Source organism: Cheilinus undulatus, linkage group 3 (assembly GCF_018320785.1).
Source record: "Cheilinus undulatus linkage group 3, ASM1832078v1, whole genome shotgun sequence".
NCBI lineage: Eukaryota > Metazoa > Chordata > Actinopteri > Labriformes > Labridae > Cheilinus > Cheilinus undulatus.
In genome coordinates, this window is record NC_054867.1 from 32,205,245 (window position 1) to 32,224,649 (window position 19,405).

At 38.4% G+C, this 19,405-nt stretch overlaps 1 protein-coding gene across 1 annotated transcript in view; it reads right to left on the reverse strand.

The window, feature by feature from the left end:
• LOC121506824 (sodium- and chloride-dependent GABA transporter 2-like) overlaps window positions 1–19,405 on the reverse strand; it is a 33,519-nt gene that overhangs the window by 13,310 nt on the left and 804 nt on the right. The window contains exons 2-3 of the mRNA XM_041782748.1: window positions 2,599–2,789; window positions 624–758 (exon numbers count right to left, since the gene is read on the reverse strand). Coding sequence (XP_041638682.1) covers window positions 624–758; window positions 2,599–2,785 — 322 coding nt within the window. The 5' untranslated portion in view covers window positions 2,786–2,789. The remainder of the gene's footprint in view (window positions 1–623; window positions 759–2,598; window positions 2,790–19,405) is intronic.

Genomic DNA, 19,405 nt, shown 5'->3' on the forward strand with positions numbered 1-19,405 from the left:
AGAAGCTGAAGAGGCTGTTTTTTGTTAAATAAAAAATGTGACAATTGTGCATATGTAAGGCATGATGTAGGTTTATATCTTTTAGTGGAATAAAGTGCACTCATCTTAAAATCTCTATGGATGGTAACAGTTCTTACAACAAGGCAATCTATGATAGTTTTTAGACTAAGGAACTGGTTATAAATGGCCAATATTTTTGAAAAATATTTTAGTTTTTTAAAATTGAAAAACAACACAACTGTAGTGTTGCTCTTACACCACTACTTTTTTGCGCCCTTTTTGCACTGATAAGTTACATCATCTAAGTTTTATTGATGTGTTATAGTGAGTTTGCACATTTTCCCCCTCAGTGTACTGGAGGAATAATGACTTACTCTTTCACTTTATGACACTGAGGCCCAGTCTATCATTTTACAAAAGATCATTGAGTTTTCACTTTTTCATCACCAAAGATAGGATCAGTTAACATTCTTGGACACATAAAATAGTAATGAAAGACCAGTCAAAACAGTATTAAATAAAGTCAACATGCTCATCCTACTGACTATAAGTAAGATAATGAAACATGTAACTACTTTTAATAACTGATTCCACCATACAGTGATAGTGCTTTGGCATCTTACCTTCAAAAAGGGGACAGATCTTCCTCCAGCATGTTATAATTCCCTGTTTGGTGTACTGGCCCAGAGATACCTCCAGAAAAAACAGGGGAATGCCGCAGGTGAAGAGGAAGACCACATAAGGGATGAAGAACACACCTTTGGGAAAAATGAGACATCATGCTATTTATCTATTATTGATGATGGCAGTTACAGCTTGATTTTCTAAATCGAAGTGCTATAGTTCTTAATAGCTGTGCATGTTGTATTAAAGACTTTTTCTGTTCAATTTTATCTTATGGCACAATAATTTACTGTAAATGTTTGGCAAATGCAGCAATGACGGCATGATGCAATGGAAAAAAAATCCAAATGGCAGTCAAAGATGCAAGGGCAGCATTTGATTTTAATTCAATTTCAGCAAATCATTCTAACTCACAAGTTTTATTTAAGGTTTTAGGGTCTACCCCCACCGCCCCATTATGAATCATGAATTATCTGAGAAGTTTTTAGCTTCTTTTAAACAACGTCAAGGACATTAGGGAAAATATCACACCCCCCCAGCCCGTATTTTAAACCTAGGTAGAGAGAATTTTTGTTATTTTAGTTATGAGCCTGTAACCTTGTCGCTATCCCACATGAAGCCAACCACATGCAGCCTTGATTTTATTCCCACCAAATTTCTCAAAGAGGTTTTAACCCTTAGGCCCAGTAATTTATCTATCATTGATAACTCTTAGGGAGAAGGTGTTGTCCCCTCTGTTTTTAAACACGCTGTGGTCCAGCCTGTTTTAAAGAAACCTAACCTTGACCCCTTTGATTTTGATAATTTTAGATCCATTTCAAAGCTTCTGTTTTTATCCAGACTTTTAGAGAAGCTGGTTTCTACACAGCTTTTATCTTTTATGTCTCACAACAACCTCTTTGAGAAATTCCAGTGTGGTTTTAGAGCAGGTCACAGCACTGAGATGGCCCTCCTCAAGGTGACTAATGATTTACTTTCAGCAGCTGATAGAGAGGAGGGAGGCCTTTTAATTTCGAGATCTCAGGGCAGCATTTCACGACACTGATCACAATATTTTAATAGATCATCTTAGAAACTGGATAGACATCTTTTAGAGCAAAACTTTGTGGCCACCAAAGGCAGTCACTCTTATTCTACCTCCACGATTGCCTGTGGTGTACCACAAAGTTTGGTTTTAGGCTAGAGTTTCTTTTCTGTTTATATGCTGCCTCTTGGCCAAATAATCCAGAATCAAAAGTCTTTTTTCACTGCTATGCAGACGACACACAGACGTACCTTCCCCTGAGAACTGTGGACCCTGGAAGCCTAGCTGCTGTTACAGACTGTCTAGATGATATTAAATGTTGGATGACCCAATACTTCCTACTCAACAACTCAAAATCTGAAATTATACTGTTTAATCCCCATTACTCCCCTTCCATCAACAGCCACCTCAGTCCCCTAGCAGCAAACATAAAACCCACTCGCAGAAATTTAGGTGTGCTATTTGTTACTTGCTATGTCTTAAGAGTGTGTGTCATTTACTTTGTATTATTAAGTAATAAACAAAGTTGCTTAGGTTGAAATTATTGCAATATACTGGTAAATCAGTTAAATCTGGTGGTAATTTCCATCATGTGTCAGCATCAAACAAACTCAGATGTGTATTCTGGTCCACCTGTGAAAAAAGTAATTAAATTTAAATGGAATTGAAAATTAAGTTTTTTAAAATATTGACCAGTGACTCCAAATTATTATTCACCTTCATATGCCATTTTCTTGTAATGTAAATTACGTTATGTAAATTAAAAGCAAACTTCATATAGCATGAAGTGAATCCTCCCTTCGGTGTCAAATATTAAAACATATTTTATATATATATCTTTTTTTTTTTCCCCCTAGGTGCTATCTCAGTGTGAGTTGTTCATATTTTACAAATGCACTCCTAGTGTTTAAGTATTATTTTTGAATTGAGGCTACCAAAACAAAACTCACCTCCTCCATTTTTGTAGCACAGATAAGGAAACCTCCACACATTTCCCAGGCCAATAATTTGTCCTGCAACAGCCAAGAGGAACTCAAGTTTACTGGACCACTGTCCTCGGGTCGGGGTGCTAGGTACAGGATGGGACACGTCCGCGTCCAGCCTGAACTTGACTTCTGCACTGCAAGATTTATCCATGGCACTGTAAGGACAGAAAGGTTTATAACACTGATTTCCTATCAGTCATTAGTTGATTTATTTTGCAGTTGCAAATGGAAAGATTTTTTTTTTTACTATTCTGCAATCAGTAAAGGACTTTTCAGTTGTAAGTAAACAAAGTAACCACAAACCACCGAAACACAAATACTGACATGAATTAATCATTGTAGATCAGGGGTCTCAAACTCATTCAGGGTAGGGGGCTGGATTTGCTCCAGCAAGACGTCCTGTGCCAGTCATTTTTTTTAGCAATATCAATACGACCAACCACTGATATATAGGCTGCTGTAATGTTTATAAAGAGAAATGATCAAATATTAGATGCAGGTAGCATTTAATGGGTGCTGCATGTTTTCACACAAAGGGTTAATTAGCTACTTTAGAAAGAGAATTTATTTGCAAGTAATTTGATCAGGCCAGGTCAGGCAAAAATATGCTGCCGTTCTAACATATGACAATTTTTACAGATTTTTGTTTTTACAATCCAATGATGATGAATTCACAAGACTGGAATATTCATTATAAATACACGTTCAGCATGACTATTTATGGCTTTAAAATAGCAACCTGTTCACAAAACCTGATCTGAGCCCTTTTTCACCTGACCTAGGATCAGTACACAGAGTCCAGAGAGAGAGAGAGAGAGAGAGAGTACCCTCTATCAGAATCCCCCTGACATCCCTGCACACGTGATGAACTAGGGCATCTCCATGCGTATTTTGGATGCATTTTAGTGCTGCATCAAGACCAAACATGTAATAGAACAAAGAGATAATAGAGAAAACTTTGAAGGCTCCTTCACAGCGCGGTTAATCTGCAGTCTGGATCTAGAGGGGTGAACATTTCCTGCTCTGACGGACTACTGAGGAGGACTAGGCCGCCTGTGAGAGCTCTGGGGCAGGGAGGGGCCCAAGGCGGCACCTGCTGCACACTGGAGCAACAATGTGCTTTCACGTCAGAGTCTCCAAAAGTCTGTAAAAGTCTCCAGTAACACCAGAAAAACTTGCTACTCGCTTTGTCATTAGTCGCTTTTTTTTCTTTGAAGAGTTGCTACAGGGGTCTGAAAACTGGCTAGTTTAGCAACAAAGCTGCTAAGTTGTCAACACCGCAGCTGTCCACCTGCGCGTGCTGTGAATGACGTCATGACTGACACACTTACGTGACCAAAGATCATCTCGGCCTGAAATACACATGACTCTGCCAATAAACCAGCATCATTCTCCAGTAACAACAAAAAATAATTTTTCGCTGGTAAAAAAATAACTCGCCAGAGTGGCAACTGGTCTTAAAAATTTACCAGCTAGAGACAAAATCTACCGGTAATTGGTGAGTGGCGAGTGTTAGTTTTGGACCCTGCCAGCAAGGGACGATGCTCCAACCAATGAGGAGGCTAGCACTTGCAGCCAATCATGGCTCAGGTCAGAGTGAGCATTCCTATTGGCTGCTGAAGTAGGTGCGCTACCGCCTCAGCTCAGGGAGAAGTTGATACAATGGCAGAGTTACCAGCGGTGTTCGGTCCTATGCAGAATTTGTTCGTGCTGAGACAAAGTGTTTTCCTGCCTGTAATTTGGCCATTGATTTCAGTTGAAAAGCAGAGCAAAATCACTCCACAAGAGCTTTGCCATCATCAGTATTCGATTCAACGGACATGCATTTCCATGAGGAGGTATGTAAGAAGAGGGGCGGTGCTATGGAGCTCAAACATGGAGAAGAACAGGAAGGAAAGGGGAGTAAAGTTGATTCCACACGGCTCTCATCAAAAGTTACATACTTGAGCTTTAAAGCATTTGGGGATTAAGGCACCTATTTTGAATTCTTGTTCTTATCTCCTAACGATTGTTCATATTATGGATACAATATGAACTGAGCCTTTTGTTGGCTTTAAAGCTGCAGTGTTGTTGATTGGCAGCAGAAACTGGTTGATTTTTGTAACTGAGGCTGTGGTGTGCCTGCTTAAAAGGCGTGGGCCGCACTCACACCACACTTTGATGTCAAGTGGGGGGGCCATAATATATCTTCCCGTGGGCCGCAAATTTGCCACCCATGTTGTAGATCAATGTTAAAAATCTGCACAAAGCCTGTAGTCTGCTGTATTAGGTCAACAGTGGGCCAGTACTGCATGGTTTTTCAGGCTAAATCCTCCATCAATGTTGCTATTGTATTTCTGACTTGAATTTGGTGTGGGAGTGAAACTAGACTGAAATGTGTGCCTTTGAGATTCTGCTGAAAAACTTCATATCAAGATACTTTCTTGACACGTGCTTTTTTGAGTCATCTGCAGTTGTCAGTCATGCTGAAGCATGTAGAAACTTTTCATTTCTTCCTAACATGTGGTAACACTGGACTGGTTAGGATTAGGCAGTGAAAACAAAAACATAAGGTAGGTTGCTAAGTTTTGGATTAATAATTTATTTGAATTCCCATCCCTCACAGAGGTCATGTCTTTATTCAGCCCAACCATTGCCTACAGTGTCCCTCCCCAAGTGGATTTACGAGGTCCTTGGGGTATATCACAAGAGACAGTTTCTCTGAGGTCAAATGTCAAGAATAACTTTTAACATATTAAGCTTTTTTACAGAGAACTTACCTTTCAGTGATCTATGTTGTACTATTTTATAATCATTGTATTCATCACTGACTTCATATTAATATCTTTTCTTTGTTCTGCGTGAGAGTAGTTAAAACTTTTGTCATCTTAATTAGAATTTAATTTTTATTCACAGTAAGTTTATACTAGAAGCCTTGGGCAGAAAATGAATCCGTAACAGGGTTAGATTAATTCAGCAATAAAGCTTGTCTAAGCCATGTGAAACTGAACAACACAGCACATTGACCCACTCTAGTGAAACCTGTTTTCCAGCATTACCAGTCCAAGATTGGTTTGGCTGGGAAAACATATCGAACATGAGTCATTAACTGTAGACTTAAAAAGTGAAGAAATGTTTGTTTTCTACATAAAGTTCCTTTTTGTGTTTGCGGTCAGCAAATATGCAAACAGTCGTGACTAATATTCTGAGAAATGCTCTTAGTTTTGGTTCAGGTAAGGTCTGTGTTAACAAGTTGCTGTAATTGCTCATAGGATGTTGGTGATGACTTTAAGTTCAAATAAATTCGAGTCCCACACATTATTTTACAGCATCATTTTAATGGAGTATGTGTGTTGCTAAAAGTGGATGGTCATCTGTCAATTCCCTAGAGTAAGACTGTCCTGTGTTACTGGTTACTGTTTAACTCAACTCAACTTTATTTATTATTCATATAGCACCTTTCACACATAAGATGTAGCCCAAAGTGCTTTACAAAGAGCAGACAGACAGATTACAGCATGTTAAAAGCCGAATTAAAAAGGTGTGTCTTCAGTTTTCTTTTAAAAACATCAGTGGAGCTAGATAGTCTAATGTCCAGGGGGATAGAATTCCACAGTTTTGGGGCATATGAACAGAAAGCTCTCTCATTGGTGCTTGTGTGGGTCACACATGGAACATTTAAAAGAGCAGTTTAAGAGCTGTTGGCTATTTTGCTAAAAGTTGTGTTATTGTCAGGGATGCACCTATCGGTACGCGGTCAGCATGTCCGACAAAATTTCATAATGCGTAACGCCACTTGTGTCATTATTTGAGTACCTAACTTTCAGGTCATTTACCCCAATATTTTGTTTACACTTGTGACTTGTTTACATCTACTGGATGTAACAGTTTTGCCACGCTACAAAAAATGGTAAACAGAGATGGTTCTCCAAGACGTACTGTGACTTGATGCTAATAATAAGCACAATGTATGAAATGAAATGTGGTGCAAGATATGTCACTCACATCCACAGCTAGCGGACAAAACAGGCGCATTTTTAACAGACTCAAAGAATTTTAATCATCCTTTGTTCAACAAACATGAAAAGAGCAAGGAGCACATGAATGTGGCACAAGCTATTGCCCATAATAAAGTTAGTCACAAAGAAATATCCAGCCGTCCACTCGCAAAATGGCGAAACAGGCTGAACGAAGAACAGCAAGCTCTGAGTAACTTCTTCTCCTCCCCCTCCATAAAGCTAAATATATTCTTATTTAGACCTTTCTAAATACGGGGTGAGAATCAGACACCATCTCCTGGTACTGACCTGAGTAATTCACAGAAAAAGTTTTGTGCATCCCTGTTATTGTTCTCAATCAACATGAGTATACCCTGGTGCACATGGAAAAGTGGTCAAGCCCTCATTGACTTGCATGGAGACAGAAGATCACCTGTAGGGATTTATATTGGATTTTTACTGATGTCAGATATAAGGGGTGGGAATCACTGGTGGCCCCACAATATGATATTATCACGATACTTTGGTCACAATTCGATATTATTGCGATTTTAAACATTTTTTGATACAGCGAGTATTGCGATACAATATATTGCGATCTATACCATTTTTTAACTGTTCATCTAATTTAGCATTAGCCATGCCCTCATGTTTGGCGTATTTCTGCAGTATTTTATTTTCATGTAGCACCTCTTGCAAACCTCATGTGTCATGTCTATCTCATTCATGCCCTGCTTGCATTCCTAATGTCCTTCCTCTGGTGCTGTCATGTTTGTTGTACTAACTTTCTCCTGTTCTATGACCGTCACCCCGCCGACCTCATTGGACAAACAATTGTTCAAACAAATGATTTTATTTTTCCATTATTATAAACTTCAATTCGTATTAGCAATTAATTTGAAAAAAAATGATACTTGGTGGATGAGACGATACGATAAATCACCAGACAAAATATCGCGATACTATGCTTAGGCCTGGGCGATATGGCCAAAAAATCTAATCCCCGATTTTCTTTCAATAAATTCGATTTACGACTTTAAACGGTTTTTTCTTATCCTTGTTTAAAAAACACATAAAAAATGACCAAAAAAAGTAAAGGCATGTTTTTCTTTTATTTTGTGAATTAAATGTAACAAATACCAACTGGATTCTCCTCTTGGGTAAGAGCAAGCTGTAATTTGGTCTCAAATATGCACCTTTTTACTGCAAGGAGAGTTTAGATCAGCACAGACAGGCTGCAATTATTTGCAGAAACCTGTGATGGCATACAGAATTCATGGCTGAGCATAACATGAAAAATGTTTTTTTATTATTATTATTTCTGTATGTTCAATATTGTGTTACTGCTTCTATTGTTTTAGGTTCCGCTTCTGTAATGCTGAGGTGAGTCAAGCGATGATTGACTACACCCTATTTCCTATTGGGGGCTTTCACAATAAAAACCCTTAATAAATATCAACAGCTACAGACTTTTATTGTGAAGGAATTTTTGGAAGTAGCGTTTTTATCATTGTTCAACTAAGTTTCTGCAGCGGTACTGGCAACTTTGTGCAAAGTGCAGTGTTTACAACTGCATCTCTTCATACATCTCTGTGTCGTTTACCGCCACAGCTCGTTTCTAACACTGAACATGGATTTATTAAGCGAGTCAGAAGTTTTAACACATTTCAAAGTGTTGTTTTTGCAGAATCACTGCAGCACTGACCGAGGCGGCCAAACTTGTGTTAAAGCCCTAAACAGACCGACACATACGCTCTGCAAAGCTAACACGGTCCTTATTATTGCTGGTTACTCAATACTGGTTTACTTCCAAGTGACCACCACTAGATTTCAGTGCTATGGGCTGCTTTGAGTGTGTGTTTGATGGATGTAGAGCTTTTGTCAATTCCGTGAGACACACTTTCGCCACTTGACTGCATGTCTTTAAACAAATATTGCAGTGAGCTGACGAAAATATACAGTTCTTATGGGACGAACTCAGCATTCGCACCGGTAGCCATGCTGTTGTTTGCGCGTCTCTGTGGTGAAGGAGGGGGAGGGTCTAAACTATGTGAGCCCCAGGGGAGAGAAAGAGGTGCGCAGAGGAATATCAAAAAATCTAGATTTTTATTTTTTAATTCGCCCTAACAAAAAAAATTCGATTTATTGATAAAACCGATATATCGCACAGGCCTAACTATACTGTATCGATTTTTTCCCCCACCCCTATCAGATATGCTGATCTTTATAAATTCATTGCAACAGAGACTGATAATGATATAAAAATGTAGTTTAGATATAAAACTGAAGTGCTTAAAATTTCAGGATGAAAAATGAACAAACATCAGTCCTAAGAACAGACTTAAAAATGTAAGAAGTGGGTTTGATTAAAGGAAAAGGCTTTAGCTGACTTATGGATGTTATTCCTACCTAAATCTCCACAAAATTATAAACACATATGTCTAATATTTACAGCTGCTAGATCTGTTGCAAATATCAGCAGTAATGTTCATACTTGCCGATGATTGATTAACTTTATTAGCTAATAGCTGCCAAAACCAATATCATGGTAATATTATCGTTCATCCATTATCATCAGGAACCTTGTGAAGGAATATATGCTTACATTATCCTTTACTGACCCTAAAGACTTAAGTATGCTTTGGCATTTATCATTATCACATCTCAAACGATATGCTATTTTTCTCTGTCCAAACTGCAGGAGCTGCATCATTTGCCATCATTTGTTGTCATTTGTATAATGACTCCACAGTAGTGGTCATCTGCAGTAAAGAATTGATCCTCAGGCTTCTTACAACAATAATAAATAGATAGAGATTCTAAAGGAAATTTTAGTCATTCACGAAAAAGATTCCATGATACAAGACAATACCATACTGACTGTCAGCAAGTGGTACTGAAATACATTTATTTATGCATGGTTGAATAATTCAAAGCAGGTACAAACAGTAGCTCCACATTAAAATGACAAATTTAAAAAGATGCTATAATGAGTAACAGAGGACTTAAGATAAAGGGACACTTAAGCAAATAACAAGGTGTGAGTAAAGTAAATAAGTGTATTAGCTTGGGAGCACAAGAGTTCAAAAGTCTTATTGCCTGAGGGATGAAGCCCTGAACAGGTTGAACAAAATGTTCTTCCCTCTGGGACATAAGCAGTTTGTGTCTAGGCAGACTAGGGTTTTACATGATCCCATTGGTGTTGATCTTACAGATTGTTGTGCAGATTATACTGGTCTTTTTTATGTTCACATACTGAAAAATGTACAGGAAAAAGAGTGGTGCAAATTCTAGACAAGATAGCTATGCACTATGTGTATTCTTGCTATCAGTAGTAAATCTCAAGAAGCGTTCTTGAACTGTTGTTGGTGCTGTATGACCATATCAGTTCTTTGTGGGCCTGAATCAAACTGAGGCTACTGGTGCTCTTCGCTGTTAACCTTGCAGAGCAGATGGATACGCCTGTTTCCTTGTTTTTCACTGGCGAATCCATCTTGCAAAGCTCCCACCTGAACCGTCTGGGCCCAGTTAGAAAGTGACAGAACCAATCAGCTACGGGGGCAGTACTTTCAGGCACAGCAGAGTCGTGACGTAAACAAGCAGCAGCAAGAGCTGGGGCAGTTATGGAGGAAGAGATTAGCGTGGAGGCTGCTAAAGCGCCAGTTTTATCAGAACCTGATGACATTTCTTTGTTAAAAGAAGAACAAAGAACAGCAGTGAGTTTTTTTCTTTAAAAAAACGACAAAAGTCGAGTACTTACATGTCTGTAATCGCCATGTTTCGCGTTATTCCTCAGTAGCTACGCATGCACATCTTGCTAGCGGCTACGTCACATGCTTTGTTGCTCTTATTGGCTCGTTGAGATGTGACAGAACGTTCACCCAATCATACTGCTTGGATTTTTCAAAGCCTCTGCCATTTCTCAAACATTTCCTATTGAAGCTTTCCCAGATGGATGGTGTGTCAGGTTACTTCGCTGTAGTATCACTGATAGAAAGGGGGCACGCCATTCTTCTGTCTCTTTCTGTGATACACTCTGAGCTCTGATCTCTTCTCTGTAGCTGGTATGCACTGTGCCAACCGCGCTATTGGTCAGGCTGATAGCTGTGTGTCATCTGCTGGATGATACTGCCTGATAGTGATGCACGATAACTATTTTTTGAACTGATACAGATAACCGATAATTTCCTACTCCTGATGGCCGATAACCGATAATAACTTGTAATTTTTTTTCAATTGTTGATTTAACAAAAGAAGTTTATTTGATGTGTTTATGCACATCTGGTGGTAAGAAGGGGTTACTATGTAGTGAGCAAAGATATTTATAACTAATTTTAACTAATATCACTCGTGTTTTTCAAAAAACAAAGAGCTATTCTGACTTTATAACTGTTATTTTAGTTCACTTTTTTAGTTAAAAATTTGTGTACCAAGTACAGCATACACAAACAACTGACAGGTTTTCCCCCATAAAACCAAATAATAACAGGCTGTCATGCTTAACAAATGGAGATATTTGGGGGTCTGGGATTTTTTGTGTTTTTTTTGCCTAAGCCAGAATTAAAGCAAGCTGACGTTTTACATAAAGATTAAAAATATGCACTGACATAAGTCATATCAGAGATAGCTTAAGAATAAAAAAGTCCACCGTGGTCTGTGGCTAAACTTTTGTTCCTAACGTCGATCAGACTGAATGAAACTACATCAAACAGAGCAGGCAGGTACACGTCTATGAAAGCAGCGATGGATCAGGAGACTGTCAGACTGATTTTGTTATTATAACGCTGCACCTTTTGGCTCTAGCAAGCTTTCTGCAGTTTTCAATGCCTGCTTAGGATCAAAGCTCTCTGTCCTGATGCCTGCGGCCTAGGCTATTGGCTGCTGCCACTTCGTTTTAACGCTGTTAGGATGATGACTATAAGTGACTTATAAGATCCGTCAAGGACTTCTTTGTACTCTTTGCGACCTTTGCAGGGCAATTTCTACACACACAGTCACGTTACCCTCCCTGTAAATACTGAATAACGCCACTGTGTTGTTAGCATTTTAGTACAGGGGCTGCTACTTCCTCTTCTTCTCTGATGCTTTAACAGCGGGTCGTGTACTGCAGCGCCGCCTGCTGTTTTGGAATGTGTAGTCTCCTGAGAAAGAAAACAAACGCCAGCACTGGCGTGCTGACAACAATATATATGTTAACGGGACTGGTCGTCATGATATCGGACCGATAAGTGTGCTGTAATAATTTCCTGTTATCGGCTTGATAACTATCGGCCCGATAGTTATGGTGCACCCCTAGCTACTGCCTGAACATGAGGGCCTGGGGTCTGCTCATCAGAAAGTTCAGGATCCAGTCAAATAGCCTGCTATAAACCCAGTGTGAATTTGGTGATATTGAAATCTCAACACTGGTCAATAAACGTGTGAAGACTCCTGCTGTAGCCTGTTGACATGTTTAATCTACTTCCATTAACAGCTCCAAGCACTGCATGACAGATGAAGTGGTTGCTGATAATCCTTCCAGCAGATGCTGCTGATTGTTCTGTCAACAATTCTGAACTTGTTAAAATGAGGGAAGTACACAGTGGGGCAATGACATGATGGACATGTTTTTGTGAAAGATGATCTGTAGGCATCCAGGGTAAGTCAGGAAGGTCTTTGGATCCAGGTGCTTTAAAAGGATGAATTCTTTAAAAAGATCTACACTGGTTTGCACAAGCTAAGTAAGTTCACACCTAGCCTAGTTTAAATGAAGGTCTTTATTTACAACAGAGCTTCATTCCTACTTACATTTAAGGTCACCAGCTCAAATAGTTCCAAAGTAGGCAGAAGTTATAACTTGAATCTTACTCCAAGCTTTTGTGTGTAAATTAATCTGTAAATACAGTTTGCTGTAGCATTGTTTTGAAAGATTGAATAACATCAACAAATGGTTTTTGCAACTGGTAGCAGCTTGGTTTCTACAGTGTATCCTCTGTGGTAGATAACATTCCTCAAAAATGGCTAATGACCTTGTTTTGAACTACTGCATTCAGTTTCTACAAGCAAAAAAAATTCCATCTGTCCAACAATGAAGTACCATTTAAATCACCTTTCATTCAGGTGTCAGGAATCACTTTTGCTATCACTTAATCATGACCCTTTGTCATATTTCACATACTGTAGGTTAAAATTTGTGGAATTATCCATTAACTTTCAATCAGATACCCATTTGAAAACAATACTGTTAACAAAAAAAGAACATCCTGGGAGATATGGAAAGCATACACAAAACTATACATTCTTCTTAACCAGGGTCACACTCATTTTCTTTTCCTCATTTTTTGATTTTTGCTGCAAAAGAAACACACCAGGACAGCCAGTTGAAGATTTTAATTGTCCTCCAATCTTTTATATTTCAGGTTATATCAGTTTTTAATGTCATCACGTAACTACGAGGTGTTTGTGGAGGGGGACTGGGAGACAAGCCGATCCTCAAGTCCAGCTTTAAGCACTGATGGACTGTGTTGAGGGGAGGGCATGCCATGACAGGGCACAGTGTTTTTTTTTTTTTGTCGTATTATAGAAGCTTTCCTTCTTAACGACACTAAGACGGTGCATGTCCTTACAAATAAAATGGAGTATTGACTGTGATTATGGTTGCACAAGTAGAGACCAACAGTAGCTGGCTTTCACGTTAGCTGTTAGCTACAATGCTATCGCTATGATGTCTAGCTCGCAGATTCGTCTTGTTGTCTGAGTATTTCACTCTGACATGGCATGTCTTGCAAACAACTTGACTCCTGTCTAAGTTAGTACTGTCTTTAATGTTTTAGAAGCCAAAATAAGTCCACATATCTGCTATGAATACTGCTAGGTAGGCACGAGCAACTGGCTTGCTCAGACCAGAAGTCTCGCGTGATCTCATTGTCTAAAAAGAAGAGAAGAGGGAAGAGTCAAATGCCTGCTGCCAACTATAGGTCAGGGGGTGAAATTACACCACAAATTGCCACATGAATGAAGTAAAAAAATAAGTAATGAAATATCGATTCTGCATTTTAAAATATCCATACAGTATCGCGGCACGAAATATCGCGATTTGAGTGTATTGATATTTTGTCCCACCCCTAGTATAAAGCGATTGTATTTTCTAATTTTCTTATTTGGGGCATATTGGGGGGGGGGGGCAGAGTTTGTGCAGAGGTGTAGAGCACACAGGTAAAACTCTACATGTCAGGACTTTGAGAAAATCCTTAATGGACCAGGTGACTTCGTTGACTCCTCAGCCCTTTTGAACAGACACTAAATTTAGCATGTGCATCTTTATGAGCTGCTAACGACACTTTGTGAACTTCATTGCCAACCAGTGAATGAAAAGGTTACTGGTGTAGTCTGTGGCACAGGGGAGACCAGAGACACACTTTCTCATCAGTTATCAGTACAACAGTGCCCAGATGTCTGTGTATTTCCTGGTTCTTTAAGGGGCCGTGAAACAATCATGGTGCAAACATCGTGTCTGAAAAGTATCAGAGTATTGAACATCGTGACATTCTTGGCTGTTAGCTGATTAATGGTAGTCGATGAAAGTTACTTTCAGTTGTTTGTCTTTTCAGAGACATTTATACACAAGAGGTATCCCCATGATTTATACTGTAGGATAAACAAAGCTTTTACTCATCAGTCTGGTAAAGTCAAAGGTAATTTCTGTCGCAGTATTTTAGTTAGGTTGGACATTACACTTGATTTGTTTAGATGAACCTTTTGTCCTTGTCCCTTAGGTTACAAACAACTCCAAAGGCTTTTGTGCTAAATTTTTAACAAACCATACAGACATGTGTGCACATGTTTGTTTTTGTGGTGAAGTGACTCACACCAGCACCACCAGACCAGCGTCTTTTTTCAGGCCCTCTGCTCTTATCAAGGTTAACGTTCCTGCACATAAGACCATCCTGTTTTCAGCTCAGCAGAGAAATTTCACCCCTTGGTGTGAGGTTCAAACTAGGCAAAACACCGCACAACTGCTCAGCTTATGATATGACTGTCATATTTATCATCTGCTCAGTTCTTGGCCTGTAAATGGTGTCATTGTTGTCTAGGAGGGCAACACTCTATTGAGGCAGAGCTGCTCAACATAGGAAGAGTATGTCCACTAACAATGAGCCTTATTCATTACTGTCAGAATGGAAAATATCTTATTGCATGCACAAATATAAAACTATACAAAAATGTATGAATCAACAGCAAATAGCTTGTTGATCTGACTTGACTTTTCTTTAATTTGCTTTCTTTTAAATATGTAATTGTTAGTAAATCAGATGTCTTGCTCTGCCACTAATTTCATTTTTTCCAGTCACTTAAATTACCATGGTTTGCAGCTTGCACCACAAGTTTGTTTTGCAGTTAGGGATGGGATGATGAGAAATTACCTTGGTTTCACTATTATTTCATCTCTAGTAGAAATGGTAGAAAGAAAATGGGAACATCTCTCATCCATTGTTATAAATCACTGAATAATAATAAATCAAATTCCAGGTTTAGAGTGATTGCTGCTTACAGACAGGAGGAAGCATTGACATCCCCTGACTACAGATATGGAGGAATATTTTGTTTTTCTTCAGTTGGTGCATGATACGCTCACTTTGGTGTGTAGTACTGGGTAGTGTTTGACACTGAAGCTGTAACTGTTTTTCAATTTTAACCACAAGACTTTCCATCACATATCCAAGTGTTTTTCTCACATGTTTGAAGTGAAACTGTCTGCTGTGTAATGACCACAACCACGAGTTACTACAAGGGATGAGTCTGTGTTTTGTCACACTGACACTGCAGCAACCTTGAGTCCAGAAAGCTTTTTTGTAAGCAGAGAGCCCACAAGTATGTTGCAGTTTTTTACTTTTTTTAGAATAAGTCTCAAAATTATTAGTAGTTATTCTGCATGCAAGAGCTCTTCATGGCTGAAAGTATGAACCAAGCGAACCTTGGCAACAGTCACCAAACACCACCTGTCATGGCACAGTCAGTGCCCAAGTCAGGAAGGGAACACATGATTAGTGTTTAGTCTGAGTGTGACCCTTTCACTCAGTTAAATGACTTCCTTCTTTGCATACTGCAAATGGATTACTCCAAGATTTCTCACAACAAACTATCAAAAATATAGGTTTATATGCTTAGAATTATAGATTTTGGCCTTTCAGAATCTCTCGCTTTTTTTTTTTATGACAAATCATCTTAATGGAGCCTATCAAAAATAGCCATGGGTAACTGCTTAGAAAAAGCAGTGTTTTTTGATGGGAACTTTGGCAGTTGACGTTGCTGGTAGGACTGAGTGGTATCCATTTTTAATATCATAAAAACCTCACCTTTCCTGTGGTATACAGCATTACAGCCAGGTGCTTTTAAACCACATTATGAAAAAAGAAAATCAAATTTGAACTAATTCACAATATTTCCTACTGGAATTGTCAAATCGCAGAAGGTGCAATATTTCTTTTACCTGAAATGAGTGTCAAAATACCAGTTTAATACATTTTTTTTGCAGCAGAGATGTTATGCTCTTACACATCATCCAAACATTCAAGTGTCAGTTTTTTCTAGAATAGTTTGCAAAAGTCAGACTTTTCTTGCTTTTTAATGTTTGTCTTTTTAAAAATGAGAGACACAAAGTCATCACTCTCTTCAATACAACTCATATTGAATTTGATATGAGTCAAAATAATCACAGTCAGATCTTTTTGAAACCGTTTAGCCTTAGTTTAATCTACCAATAAATATTAAATATTATAATATATAATTATTTATTGGTTGTTTGTTGAGAAATTAATCAGATAAGGAACTTAATAATAATTGCATATTAAATCGCAATTGCAATATTGGGTGAGGATTTTTTTTTTCCAAAATCCCTTAGCCATACTAGCCAAACACTTGCCAGCATGCACATGCAAGCACAACAAGCAGAGCAAGTGACTCTACAGGTGTTTCATTCAATCCATTTACAAAATGCTTTCAGTAAAAAAATTCACCACGCTATGAAATAATCATGGAACATTACGAGACGGAGATGTTTTAAAGTTAAATGCAAAGCCGGAACTACACTCCAGGCGTGCTGCTTGAATTGTGTATTTGATGAGTTTGATGAGGGAAAGGCGGAATACCGTCTGCTTACATTGAGTTGGCACAGCAGGTCCAAACTCAGCAGCGGCGATCTAAAAGAAGCTCGCACCGACAACTGAAGGTAACAAACCTATTACTAAGACTATAGGAATTACGGCAATGGACGAATTTGCCAAAATGTTGAAGTATCCCTTTAAAGAGAAAGGAGTATTTTTTTTAACCATTCTAAAAAGGATTGACACTTAAATACTTGCATATTGTGCATAAAATCTCTGCTGCTGCAAAAAATGAATGTATTAAAGTGGTAATTTGATTCATATCAAGTTAAAGAAATATTGCAGCTTCTGCAATTTGTAAATTGCAGCAGGCCATATTGCGATTTAATCTCATTTGTGATTAATTGCCCAGCCCTAGCAGCCACAGTGATGTAAAATAAACCCACCACTGCTCCTTCATGTCTCATTTCACTTTAGAAAATCACAGACAGCTCAGTGGACGGAACAAAGGTCATCTGAACCTTTTCTTAATGTTCTCTTATTTAATTTGCAGTCCATAACAAATTTATTTTTACTGTGGTTAAGTTCATGTTAAAATCATTGATCCACCTCTGAAACAGGACTGGATCCAAACAGGAAGACAATTTATCTTAGTTTAACACTGTAGAAAAATCCATAATGGACAAAATTAATTTAACATGCCATATAAAAAGATTATAAAATGCCATAAAAAGAGTGAGATTAAATGCAATCAATTACAGAAATATTGAGATTAATTGCGAGAAAAAATTGTGATCTTTTGACAGCCCTAATTTTTAAGCTTTTACATTATGAGGGTCTCATATTTTTTGCAATATAGTCATGCCTCTTTTTTATATGTTGTGAATGCTCATGTTTATTTTTTCATCAGTTTATTTGTCATGGGCTATTATTGTTTTATCTAACTAGAGTGCAACTGATGCCATGCATTCCAGATTTCTATACATGGTCTATTTGCAGTCCCTGTCCCTGGTTAGGGTTTTAAGAATTGACACACATGACACAACAGAATGATATAGACATTAAGGACTGACAGTTACAGCAGATAAAGATGGGCAACCACATAGAAGCATCAAAACAACAGCGAGGCAGACAAAGACAGGCAGCCACATACATATATTGAGATTACAGAATTGCAATTTATTCAGCAGGCCTATTTCATGCATTCAACTCCTGTGATCAAGGGAAAAATGTGTCCTCCACATTTTGACTATTTTGTCTGGTGGAACAGTTGTGTTGTTACTGAACCAGAATGTCATCGATTGTTGATGGGGTGACCAGAGGAAAATTACCTCAAGTCAGACTTACTTTTAGTTACCTGCCTAGACATGCTCCACCTAATCTAGTCATCACAAACCCCAGGAGCTTGAATTTTACAAGTTTAACATGCATGACCAGTACAGGCTAGTGTGTAAACACATGATGGCAAGACTTAACAAGTCCAGGTGCAAACTGCCTGCACTTGTTGAAAAGAGTATTTTAAAAAAATATCTCATACTTTTGGTGTACGTGTGACCTTTCAGTGTTTAGAATAGCTGCATTCAGTCATTCAATTCCTTTTTATCCAGCCCACCAATGAGAAAACAGACACTGTAATAACTCTTTCTTTTTCCTGTAATTATTAGCCGACCTTCTCAGACCATGTTTGCTATTTTCTTTTATTGTTGCTATACACTTAGTTTTATAGGTGTCAAAAGTACTCACATTGGGGAGCGGGTGGCCTAGTGGTTAAAAGCGCTCCCCTTGTATGCGGGCGGCCCGGGTTCGAATCCGGCCTGAGGCCCTTTACCGCATGTCTCTCCCCCACTCTTGACCCTGTTTCTGACTCTATCCACTGTCCTCCTCTATCTAATAAAGGCACAAAAATGCCCAAAAATAAATCTTAAAAAAAAAAAAAAAAAAAATTTCACATTCATTACTCAGGTTGAAGTATAGATACTAGGGTTTAAAAAAGACTTCTGCAGAAGTTGAAATATCAACTCAAGTAAAAGTGTAAAAGTACTGGTTTCAAATCTACTTAAAGTATAAACGTAAAAGTAATGTAAGGGGGTAAAAAATGCCAATAAGAACAAAAGCTTAGGCTGTGTCATAGGGGCCTATAGTGCACTACCCCACCTCCCCAAAAAAACCTTTTTCTAAAGGTCATAATGACTATAATGTTATATTAAAATATTAATGTTGAAAAAATTGGTATGCACCTATTTCAGCTGCATTTATGCCCATTGAAAATGAATGCATTTCAGTACAATGCAAATACATTTAAGAACCATATATGTGTAATACCAGCCTCCTCCTTGTTGGTGCTTGGTTGGGACATTTCGCTCGAGTTCTCTTGAGTCTCTGCCAAAGACATCTTGGTAGTAGGCTACATAAGTCTGCTATTTCCTTGCTGGAGTGTGACCTGATTTGTGTCGTGAGCAGGTGCGATGGATAGCGTACAAACCAATAGGGTGTCAGAATGGTGTTATGTTTATTCTTCTTATCCAACCACAATCAAATTCACTCTATCCGGATAGTGCGATTTATCTGGATAGGTTTTTGGGTTTTTGTTCGTGTTTTTTTAAACGATGACAAGCCAGAATGAAAACAAGTTGAAATGAAATAGGAGTAACAAGGCTATTTTTAAAATGTAAGGAGTAGAAAGTACAGATAATTGCTTGAAAATGTAAGGAG